Raw genomic sequence first — 12,336 nt, 5'->3', positions numbered from 1 at the left:
AAGTAAACGGCCCGAGGCGGCGGCGGGAGAGAGAGAACACCGCCGAAAGGCACCGACATACACATGGTCAGAGGCTTCCAACCGGCGACGGTGAGTTAGTCACCCCCTCCCCCTTTGTTCCCGGTGACGGGCTTTAAATTCACTTTAACCCCCCCCCCCCCCCTCTCTCCTCCCACACACAATTGGAGCTGCTTCGTTTATTTATTTTTCTCCTCAGATTTCAGCCCTGGTGTGGCGGCGGTCCTTTAAATGGCCGCTAAATCCCCTGCCTCGGCCGAGGAGAAGCTCTTTGTTTAAAAATTAAAAAAAAGAACAAGCGCTCTTGCTTTCAAAAGACTTGCATTTATATAGCGCCCTTCACGACCAACGGACGTCCAGTTTACAGCCAATCAGGTACTTGCCCTTTTTATTCAAGTGCAGTCACTGTTGTGATGTAGGGAACGCCAATTTGCTCACAGCAAGCTCCCACAAACAGCAATGCGATAACCGCCCCGAGCATCTGTTGTGTTGGTTGAGGGATAAGTATTGGTTCCCAGTACACCGGGGGAGAACTCCCCTGCTCTTCTTCGAAACTGTGCCGCGGGATCTTTTACGCCCACCTGAGAGGGCAGAAGGGGCCTCGGTTTAACAGCACCTCCGACAGTGCAGCACTCCCTCAGCTCAAAAGTCCGGAGCGGGACTTGAAGACGCTTCTTAAAATCTACCTCTTTGACCAAGTTTTTGGTCGACTGTCCTAATTTCTCCTTGCACGGCTAGGTGTCAAATGTTTTGTCTTGTAATACTCCCGTGAAGCGCCTTGGGATGTTTCACTACGTTAAAGTACAAGTTGTTGTTGATTTCACAACTTTCTGACTCAGGCAAGGGTGCTACCGACTGAGCCGTTGGCTGACTGTTCAGATAACGGTGCTGTTTTGGGCTTATTCACTGTATGCAGCTCAAGGGGGAAATTGTGCTTTAGCCGAGAGTCTTGAATGTTATGTCACCCTCAATTCACCAGCCTGGGGTACATTTGCAGCAGTTGGGGCAATTCGAGCAGTGAGTATAATGTATGTTGTGCAGTATCGTAGCTCAGTGGGTAGCACTTTCGCCTGAGTCAAAAGGTTATGGGATCAAGTCCCACTCCAGAAACTTGAGCACAAAAATCTAGGCTGACACTCCAGTGCAATACTGAGGGAGTGCCGCACATTCGAAGGTGCCGTCTTTCAGATGAGATGTTCGACCAAGGCTACGTCTGCTCTCTCAGGTGGATGTAAAAGATCACATTTTGAAGAGCAGGGGCGTTCTCCCCAGCGTCCTGGTCAATATTTATCCCTCGACCAACATCATTAAAACAGATTAGTCGGTCATTATCACATTTCAGTTTCTAGAGCTTACTGTGTGCAAATTGGCTGCCACGTTTCCTACATTATAACAGCGACTACACTTCAAAAAGTACTTAATTGGCTGTAAAATGCTTTGGGCCATCCGGTGGTTGTGAAAAGCACTATATAAATGCAAGTCTTTTAATTGTCTTTTAGGGATATCTTGGGACATGCTCCCCATCCCCAGAAAATTTTGATTTTGACACCATTTGATGCATTTTCCAGCAAACGAGTAGATGCCTATTTAGATGTGTAGATATTACTTCACATGAGAGAACAATATTTAAGTTTTTAAAGGGAGAGGTTTTCCAATGAAAATATATATGAATAAGGATTTTGCACAGCATAAGATGAGATAGGAACATCATATACATGTTTGTCGGAGCGGCAAGATCGGGGCGAAGGAGCGGCGAGAGATTGTAGAGGGACGCGATTGGGTCCCAGGGGCAGCACGGGCCAATCCACACTGCGATATTTGTGCGCACTAGGTCCGTACAGCAGAGCTGGTCTCCAGTCGTCTTCGGTAATCCTTGCCACTGGACCAAGACCTAGCTCTGTCAAATCCGTGTGGTGGCTGGCGTGCAACGGCCACCGCACGTTAAAAAAAAAAAATCCATGCACAGGCATCTTCCACCCTTCAGGATGTAGTTCAGGACCTGGAATATTAGGTCCTTCATTGAAACACCTGCGAACTCATCCCTTTTTTGGCATGGAAGCAAGTCATCCTCGTTTCGAGGGACTGCCTAGGATGATAATGATGGAATGTTGGTTATACATAGTGTATGATAATTGGAAGTCATCATTCATGTCTGATCCCCATTATAATAGTGTTTGATAAGTATTAGGATTTTATAGCAATAGAAGAAGGCTATTTGGTTATCTGTTCATTTGAATTGGAAGTGTGGTTAAAAAGGTTGCTGTGTTATTAAACTTAATTTGTATTGTATTTTTTGAGAAAATATAAATAAATTTTATATGTATAATGTGTGTATATATATATATGTGTGTGTGTGTGCGCGTGTGTGTGTATGGGAATGACATGGGGAATAAACACAACAAATAATACATTTAATCTTCATTCCTATTTTAACCTCCAAAAATGTAAAGTAGCATATACTCTCCATTTAAACTCCTAATTTATACCATGTTGGGTTCTGGTCAAGTCATACCTTGCTTAAACTGCTTGACTCCAAATTCTGGCTAAGAGTGAGTTTTGCACTCACGCTCTTACACATCTGCTGAGCTTTGCTGCTACTTGCAAAATTTTAATGTTTTGGGAGTATCGTATTTAAGTAAACTCTGGCTAAGTGCCAGAACATTCTGAGCACTTTTTAAACAAGGTTTGACACTGCATTGAGTTTACTTCAGCGTGGCATGGGACTGTCTCCTCCAGGGAATCTTGCCCCGCTCCCTTCAGTGAGTTTGTGGCCCAACTCCATGGTTATTCTGCCACGCAGTGGTATTAAATTTGCAAAAATAATGCATTCTTTAATTGCTCCTGTCACTATTGCCAATATTAAACTTGGAACCAGCCACCCAATACTTAACCCTGATATATAAATCAAAGTGCAATCTCCAGATATCCAAGTTTAGATGAACAAAATCTCTAAATGTACTGCTTGGTGATTTTCACACTCCAAAGAGATATGGTATGAAAATCCTAGTGGTAACATTGCTAATAGTTATTTCAGAAACTGTTTGAGAAGCTTCTGGTAGATGAGCTTTTTGTTAAGAATGCCCTGAATGCTACTTGTTAATAAAGAATATGAACTGCAAATGTTGGCAAACAGGAGTTTAGTCAGCACCTAAAAAAGAAAAGGTAGGTTACATTTCATTTCCATCCAGAATATTCAGCTATCTTTTCCTTTTTAGGTGCTGTTTGTCTGGCTTTCCAGCATTTTCAGTCTCTATTTCAAATTTCCAGCATTCACAATTTTTCAATTTAAACCTGATAATACTATGCAAATGTTTATTCAAAATCTGTCTTTTTAAAGTAAGTTTCACAATTAAAACAGCTGTTGGCTTTTAGACTCTTTTTTTAACGTGTCATAGTTTTGCAGTTGTTTCAGTTAATGTCTGAAGCCTGCATCCCCTTTGTTTAAATTATCCACCCACAACAGATGAACATTGCTTCCTGTATTTCATAGAGAAATTAATAAGCGGTACTATAATCGGTGCAGTATCAGTTTAACAGCAGTACAAATGGGGACATACTGTGCTCCCAGTAACCAGTTTGGGCACTTTTTTAATGAGATATCTGTCATTTGTTATTTTTTGGTTGACACCTGATATTGACTGAAAAACGACTGAATCTTTGCCCTCTTGTCCTATAATATTTCTTATAAACTCAAGGTGAGATAATTGCTTTGCCGCCAGTGCAGCCTTCGACCGCCTGAAGAAAAGAGTGTTTGAAGACCAAGCCCTCAAATGGACCACCAAGCTCGTGGTCTACAGGACTGTAGTGATACCCACCCTCTTGTATGGCTCAGAGACATGGAACCATGTACAGTAGACTCCTCAAGTTGCTGGAGAAATACCATCAACGGTGTCTCCGCAAGATCCTGCAAATCCCCTGGGAGGACAGACGCACCAACGTTAGCGTCCTCGACCAGGCCAAAATCCCCAGCATTGAAGCATTGACCACACTCAATCAGTTCCGCTGGGCAGGCCTCACTGTTTGCATGCCTGACACGAGACTCCCAAAGCAAGCGCTCTACTCGGAACTCCTTCACGGCAAATGAGCCAAAGGTGGGCAGAGGAAACGTTTCAAAGACACCCTCAAAGCCTCCTTGATAAAGTGCAACATCCCCACTGACACCTGGGAGTCCCTGGCCAAAGATCGCCCTAAGTGGAGAAAGTGCATCCAGGAGGGTGCTGAGCACCTTGAGTCTCATCGCTGAGAGCATGCAGAAAACAAGCGCAGGCAGTAGAAAGAGCGTGCGGCAAACCAGTCCCACCCACCTTTTCCCTCAACGAATGTCTGTCCCACCTGTGACAGGGACTGTGCTTCTCGTATTGGACTGTTCCGTCACCTAAGAACTCATATATTTTTAGAGTGGAAGCAAGTCTTCCTCGATTCTGAGGGACTGCCAATGATGATGATGATTGGTTATAATTCTTCTATTTTACGTTGTGAATTTAGGGAAGGATGCATACCCAAATGCAGTAGATACTGAAACGAGTTGATGAGACAGTACTTTTGAGTCATTAAAATGTGAATGGTGTTTTGCTTGGCCATCCAGACTTTGTTCTTTTTTAACTTTAAAAGTTTGCCTTTTCTGGTGGGGCTTTGCAGTGGCTTATTTTAATACTCAAGCCTATGTCCGTTTTTATAGCTGTCATTTTTATCCTGAAGTCGGGTTGGCGCCCATTGTCAGAAATACAGCAGAAAGGCAGCAAAACTAGTTTATTACAGGAATCTAATAATTTCAGGGACCATGAAGTTTAATAAACATGAGTTACAGTGCTACACAGAAATGTATAAATTGAGCGTGAGTGAGGCAATAACAAAAGATGGGCTTTTTTTCTACTTTCTTTCTCGTGTCTTTCTCTAGTTTCTCTCCTATCTCCAGCCATGCTCTCGCTGAGCTCATCTTGTCCATGAGACCCACTTCCTGCTCCCTTGACTAAACTGCTGACTACCCAACTTCCCTTCCTGGTGCCCATATGAGCTGATATTGTTAACGGTTCTCTCTCCTCGGGTACTGTCCCAGTCTCCTTCAAATCTGCCATCACAACCACTCCTCAAAAAGCCAACCCTTGATCTCTCCATCCTTGCAAACTACCAGTCCATCTTCAACCTCCCTTTCCTCTCCCAAGTCCCTGACTTGTGTTGTCGCCTCCCAAATCCATGCCCATCTTTCCTGGAACTCCTTGTTTAAATCCCTCCAATCAGGTTTCCGCACTGCCACAGTACCTAAACAGCTCTTATCAAAGTCACAAATGACATCCAATGTGACTGACAAAGATAAACTAACCCTCCTTGTCTTTCTCTCTATGTCTCTGTTCACCACTCCATCCTTCTCCAACCCCTCTCCTCTGTCATCCAGCTGGGTGAGACTGTACTCACCTGGATCCATTCTTGTCTATCTAATTGTAGCCAGAGAATCACCTGCAATGGCTTCTCTTCCCACTCCTGCATTGCTGCCCCTGGTGTCCCCTTAGGATCTATCCTTGGCCCCCTCCTGTTTCTCATCTTCATACTGTCCCTCAGCAACATCATCCGAAAACAGTGTCAGTTTCCATATATACACTGCTGCCGACACCCACTTTTACCTCACCACCACCTCTCTTTTTATCCTTCTGCTGTCTCTAAATTGTCAGACTGCTTGTCCGAAATCCAGTGCTGGATGAACAAAAACTTCCTCCAACTTAATATTGGGAAAACTGAAACCATTGTCTTCAGTTTCCATCACAAACTCTGTGCCCTAGCTACCCACTCCATCCCACTCCCTGACAATTGTCTGAGGCTGAACCAGACTGTTTGCAACCTTGGTGTCATATTTGACCCGAAAATGAGTTCACCACTTTTCCGCACCATCACTAGGATTGCCTATTTCCACTTCCAGAACTTCGCCCGACTATGTCCCTGCCTCAGCTCATTCGCTGCTGAAACCCTCATCCATGTCTTTGCTACCTCTGGACTTGACTATTCCAACACACTCCTGTCCGACCTCCCATGCTCTACTCTCCGTAAACTTGAGGTCATCCAAAACCCTCCGATATCTGCGTTCCTCTAATTCTGGCTTCTTGAGCATCCCCTATTTCAATCACTCTACCATTGGTGGCCGTGCCTTCAGCTGCCAGGGCTCTAAGCTCTGGAATTTCCTCCCTAAACCTCTCCGCCTCTCTACCTCTCTATCTTCCTTGAAGATGCTCCTTAAAACCTCCTACTGTGACCAACCTGCCCTGATATGTGGCTTGGTGTCAAATTTTATTTTATAACGCTCCTGTGAATTTCCTTGGGACATTTTACGACATTAAAAGTGCTATATAAATACAAGTTGTTGTTTTTTTCTGAGTAAAAGTGGAAAGTAGCAGGGCACGTCCAGGATTTGAATCCGGGACCTCTCGCATTTCAGCATTTGTAAACAACCTCATATCTGAGCCAGTCCCAATTTCCAGAATGGTTCGGTCAGTGGGATGAGGGACACTTATGGTCCTAAAATAAATAGTATTTTAAAGCTGCTTTCTTCTTGCATTTAGTGCCATTGGCTCCGGTGCATGTGTATCCGAACCAGCAGTAACGCCAAAATTAACTTACTTTATTTGCTAAGGCCGTTGGCTGGGGAACCCCTTTTTTATGACTGGGTCTTCATGATCACCAGCAAGTTTACTTTGTTGCTGCTGGATAAGCAATTCCTATACAATACGAGCCAACAGCACTAGAGTAATATATAAACTGCTTATGGAGCAGAACGACCTGTTCCGATTACCTCTTTGATATTCAGCTTCAAGTGGATTTGAAATGTTTGATCTGCAAATTTCTGACTCCAAGTAGAATTGTTTGTTTTCTTTTCTTTTTATTAGAAGAAATTCTGCAGGGACACTTGAACCACAGAAGATGCCACGCAGGTGCTTGGTCCAAGGGGATGAGGATGGCCCAGTGAGGAATTGCCCAATTTCTGGGAAGGCATTTTACCTAGATCTTCCAAACAATAAGAACACCAAATTCCTGGAGGATGTTGTGAAGAAATTGGGAGGGGTATGTACAATGCTAATTATAACAGAATCCCCATTAACACTATCATTGCTTGTTTTTTTGCCTATTTAATATTTTGATCAATTTTACAAGAATATTCTAACCATCTCCAAGGATTTAATTATGATTAAGAAATTGTCCCAAATTGAAATGAAAAATTGCATAACAAACGGTTTGTTTCCAGGCAGTTATGCAGTAAATTATGGGTTCACTTTGGTTGAATAAGGAGTTTGAAAATAACCCAAACACTAAGCAGAAGTATTTTAAAGTACATTTAATACTAATTAGTGAGGGGGACTTGGTCATACAGTAATTAGTTATCTTCAACTATCCATATTCGAAGAGACTAGAGGACTAAGTTATGAGGAAAGACTGAAGAGACCTAGGCTTTTGAAAGGTGCTGTTACAGAAGTTTACAAGATAAATCCAAAACAATTACAAATTAAGCTCTGGCAGTACGATATGGAGACACTAGTTCAAACTACTGAAATGGAAATTTAACACCGATGTCAGCAAGTGCTTAACATAAACTGATCATAGGAAATGGGCTTCTAGGTAGAGTCGTGGAATCAAAATCATTCATGAAACGACTGTATGCTGTGATAAGGGTTCTGTCATCATCATAGGCAGTCCCTCGGAATTGAGGAGGACTTGCTTCCACTGCCAAAGTGAGTTATTTGATGGCTGAACAGTCCGATACGAGAGCCACAGACCCTGTTACAAGTGGGACAGACATTCGTCGGGGGAACGGGTTGGTAGGGCTGGTTTGCCGCCCACTCCTTCCGCTGCCTGCGCCTGGCCTCTTCATGCTCCTTGCGTCGAGACTCAAAGAGCTCAACGCCCTCCCGGATGGACTTTCTCCACCTGGGCGGTCTGCGGCCAGGGTCTCCCAGGTGTCAGTGGTGATGTCGCACTTTACCAGCGAGGCTTTGAGGGTGTCCTTGTAACTTTTCCGCTGTCCTCCTTTGGCTCATTTACCATGGAAGAATCTCTGCATAAAGCATTTGCTTAGGGAGTCTCGTATCTGGCATGCGTACTATGTGGCCTGCCCAGCGAAGCTGATCGATTGTGGTCAGTGCTTCAATACTGGGGATGTTAGCCTGGTCGGGGGCACTGATGTTGGTGCGCCTGTTCTCCCAGGAGATTTGCAGGATCTTGCGGAGACATCGTTGGTGATATATCTCCAGCGACTTGAGGTGCCTCAGACTCATACAGGAGGGCGGATATTACTACAACCCTGTAAACCATGAGTTTGGTGGTAGATTTGAGGGCCTGGTCTTCAAACACTCTCTTCCGCAGGCGGCCGAAGGGTTCTGTACATTGTGGATGAATGAACTGAGGTGGGTTGAATATCTTTCCTCGTCCATATCTGGCTTCTGTTAACTGACAGCAGCAAGATGGATTAAAAGATGTAAAGGACTTTAAAATGCCAGTTAGGTTGTTTGAGGGTTAAGTATAATACTGTTGTCCCCAAGGATCAAGGAACAAAGGTGTTAAATTAATTAATCGCATCAGTCTTTAATGAAGAATTGTGACCAATTCTGGATCCGGTTACTTTACATCAATATAAAATCAGTAAAGCATGTAATGATGAAATACATACAGGACATCTGGATCATATGGTGTATACCAAGAATTATTGAAGGATGAGGATCCTGGTACTATTTTTAGGATTTCCATTATTAGTTACTGTACTATGAAGATGTACCACAGGACAGTTCAGTATCTTCGATAGAAAAGGGGCTAAGGAAGAAAAACAATTGAGTGGGTAATCACTTCAACATTATATTCTTATGAGGATAGAAGAATTAAGCTTAGCTCGTAATTGTTGTTAATTGAAACCTCAGCCTAACTTTTACCAGACTGACTAGGTGAGGGTTGTTTGTTTAAATCTAAATGAGATTTCATGTTACAAAGAACAAATTTGGAGCATCTTGGCAGGGGGAGCATTCCATCATATATTAGTCATATAATTTTGAAAAACAATTGTGGGAACCCTTCACCATCTCCTACTTTGTTAACTGTTGCAAATCTAGAACAAGGAGCTCTGCTTTTTGTTGACATTGGCAATTCTGAATACAGCTGCCGAAGGACTGAAGCTTGTTAAGAGGACTTCCTCTGTAGCAAAGCTGGTTTGTCCAGTAAGTAGCTGAGAACACAAACCAGGAAGTTCCAAGGTGTGTTACCTGGTTTGTGCTAAATTAGCTGAATTATTGGAGATAGCAGTATGGGAGCTACAATTCGACTCAGTGCCCCAGGTTAAGATGGGGGACGGTGTGCGAAAGTTTTCCAGGGTGTCTGCCAGTGTTCCCTCTAATTTTTGGGGGGGTGCGCGGCCCGTTGAGCACAGCCCATTCACATTTCCACGCATGCGCGGTTTTTCCATTCAAAAGCTGGTGAGCGGCCTGCATGCAACCCCCACACTGCTCTGCGGCCGTGCAACTTAACGGGAACATTGTTGTCTGCTAATAATTGTTATCCGGTGACTCTTATTGGCAACCTTATCTGCAGATGGTGGACGACCAGATGCTTTCCAATATCTCGTCCATTATTGGAATATCTTCACTGAGTCTATTCAATGGGACGCATTTTGCAGTATTATTTAATTTTGCTATGATGCAATGTTCAAAACAAATGTAAAGTCACTTATCTGAACTTTACCCTGTGTTGTGTTGGGAAATTATATTCAACAGTGAACAATGTTTTTGTTTTATATATAGTTACATTTTTGTAGGTTCATTTTATTTTCTCCTAACATGGACACTTTTTTCTCTCTGAATTTCAGACAATAGAAAGTTTTCTCAGTAAAGAAGTGAGTTATGTGATTTCCAACAGCAAGGAGGCAAAGCTTGGGAGTAAATCAGCCAATTTAGCATCTGTTCCAAACAAGGAATATTTGAAAAACAACCAAACTAGTTCCTATCATTCAGTCAATCATAAAGATGGGCAGATGGTAAGTGAGCAAACCAGCAGAGATTATGTATGCGTGCATTCTGTTGCTCTATAAAATAAAGATGCACAATTGCTATTTAATGGCATCTACTGAGCTAAGAGTCTTGTTTTTGACCTGTCTAGTGCTAATTGAAGTAATTTGCAGTTCTTTTGGGCTGAGTTTATTGTTTGCGCAACTGTTTAGTTAACTAGATCAGCAGAATTAAGATCAATTTTGTGTGTGTGTGCGCTTTAGGCACTTAAATCATGAGTGGACTCGGTGGTAACTGTGGCGAATACAAGTTTCTTGGGGGTTTTATCACTCCCACATTGCTGATTTTTTTGGGGCAATAAAATCATAAATTTTACAAGTGCCCCCTATAAAAGGGGAGGGGGACACTAACAACCCCGGCAATTAAAACAAATTAAACTTTAAAACATAAAATCAAATTAAAATTTGATTGCCGGGGGTGATAATGCACTCCAGTCCCTCCGGCGCCCACCTCTCGCGGAAGGCCGCGAGCATGCCGGTGGACACCGCGTGCTCCATCTCTAAGGACACCCTGGCCCGGATGTAGGCGCCCCACATTGGTGAGATCCTGATATCAACCACCAGCTGCATTACAAATTGTTGCATGGGTGTTTCCTCAAATGGAGGGTTGTCCAAGCCACTCCTTGTGCTATTTCAAGTTGGCAATCGCCTGATTGCTGATGGCTCATTAGATTTAGAATTGAAAGTATCCAATATGCCAATGGGAATTTTCACAATTTTGCTACGCTTGGTTGTAGCTTGCAGATATTTTCAGTTCTTAAAAATGGATATGATTAAAATATCCAGAGCCCTTCCTGAAAATTATGCTGCAGTTGTTTGGCTGACTATACTGGTAATTATTCTCCCAAAGGGGTGCCCAATGCTAAAGTTTAATTCCACAGATGCTATCCTTCCCAATCACCTGTTTTTCATATGATTGTTAACATTATGTGTCAGTAGACTATTTGACTGTAGGAGTCATTACCTGATTCTGTCAATGGGCTCATACACTAAGTGTTGCTAGATCATGATCTGGATGGAAAATCTCCATCCCCCTATTAGCCCAGTGATGCTAAGACTAATTGCAGTTGCTATTTCCAGAATATTACAATTTGGCCCATTGCTTTTAACATGGGTTACTGAACATGTGCTACTGTTTCAGGATTTCCTCGTGGAACTACATATTACAAATGTGTGCAATGAGATATATTTTTAATGTGAAATTTGAAACTAATTTATTTTCTAATAATGTTGCACCTGATTTTTCAACTGGGGAAAGAGTAAAGCGATAGGTGCCAAGTAGTCAGTTTTGACATCTAGATGTGGTTATTTTCGCACTGCAGTGACATCCATCTTTCCAGAAGTGTACTGTCCTGAAATATTATTCTGGTGTTTGTAACTAATCTTTCTTTCAGATGCAGATCAGCAGGGGAAAGAGACTACTTGAAACGGTGATCAAGAACAATGTAAGAAGCTATTTTGTCAACATTCAATTAATTGTTAAAACCAGATGTTAGAATGTTTTCCATTTAATCCACAAAGGTTGATTGTGGCTTATGAATAAGTTCTGATATGGAGCAATATGAACCGAAAGGTCCTAAATTCAATCTTTGGTCTATTAGTGGGTTTAGCAGTGGAGGTGTGTAATTGGCCTCTGGGGATACAGAAGGTAAATATCAACCGGAGTCCTGTTCTGTTTGGTATCTAGCTACTCGTACACTACAGTTGGAGTACTGCTCAAGAACTCTTGCTACATTATGAGGAGCTACCTAATTTGCATTGCATCAGTGACTGTCCACAGTAAACTGGGCAAATCTGTTAATGGGTAAAACACCACAAGATCAGAGGGAGATGTTCAAAAAAGAATTTATGGTGATACAGAACCAGTTTATACCCCTGAGGGGCAAGAGCTCTACTTGCCAAAAAAAAACAGCCATGGACGACTAAAGAGGTAGGGGACAGCATAAAACGAGAAGAAAAAGCATGCAAAAATAGTACAGAACCTGGCAAATGGGAAAGGTACAAAGAACGGGAAAGGTACAAAGAACAGCAAAGGGTCAAAAAACGGATAGTAAGAGCTACAAAAGGAGAGTATGAAAAGATACCTGCAAGGGATATCAAAATCAATACACAATTGTATTAGGAAAAAGAGGGTAGTCAGTAGTAATGTTGGCCCCTTAAAAACTGAAAGCGGTGATATTATCAATGATAAGGAAATGGCCGACATGTTGAATAATTACTTTGCGTCAGTATTTACAGTAGAGGAAGAGTATAGCATGCCAGAAATCCCAAGGAAACTAGTACTGAATCAG

General features: G+C 42.6%; 1 protein-coding gene across 1 annotated transcript in view; it reads left to right on the top strand.

Annotated features, from left to right (window-relative positions):
• The first annotated feature begins 24 nt into the window (after positions 1–24).
• LOC139233626 (uncharacterized) overlaps positions 25–12,336 on the top strand; it is a 29,690-nt gene continuing 17,378 nt past the window's right edge. The window contains exons 1-4 of the mRNA XM_070864033.1: positions 25–90; positions 6,891–7,065; positions 9,848–10,015; positions 11,440–11,490. Of these exons, the coding sequence (XP_070720134.1) occupies positions 6,925–7,065; positions 9,848–10,015; positions 11,440–11,490 (360 nt within the window). The 5' untranslated portion in view covers positions 25–90; positions 6,891–6,924. The remainder of the gene's footprint in view (positions 91–6,890; positions 7,066–9,847; positions 10,016–11,439; positions 11,491–12,336) is intronic.

This window comes from Pristiophorus japonicus, chromosome 21, assembly GCF_044704955.1.
Source record: "Pristiophorus japonicus isolate sPriJap1 chromosome 21, sPriJap1.hap1, whole genome shotgun sequence".
NCBI classification, from domain to species: domain Eukaryota; kingdom Metazoa; phylum Chordata; class Chondrichthyes; family Pristiophoridae; genus Pristiophorus; species Pristiophorus japonicus.
Note: the sequence above shows the minus strand (reverse complement) of the source record. Positions and strands in the feature narration are given on the sequence as shown.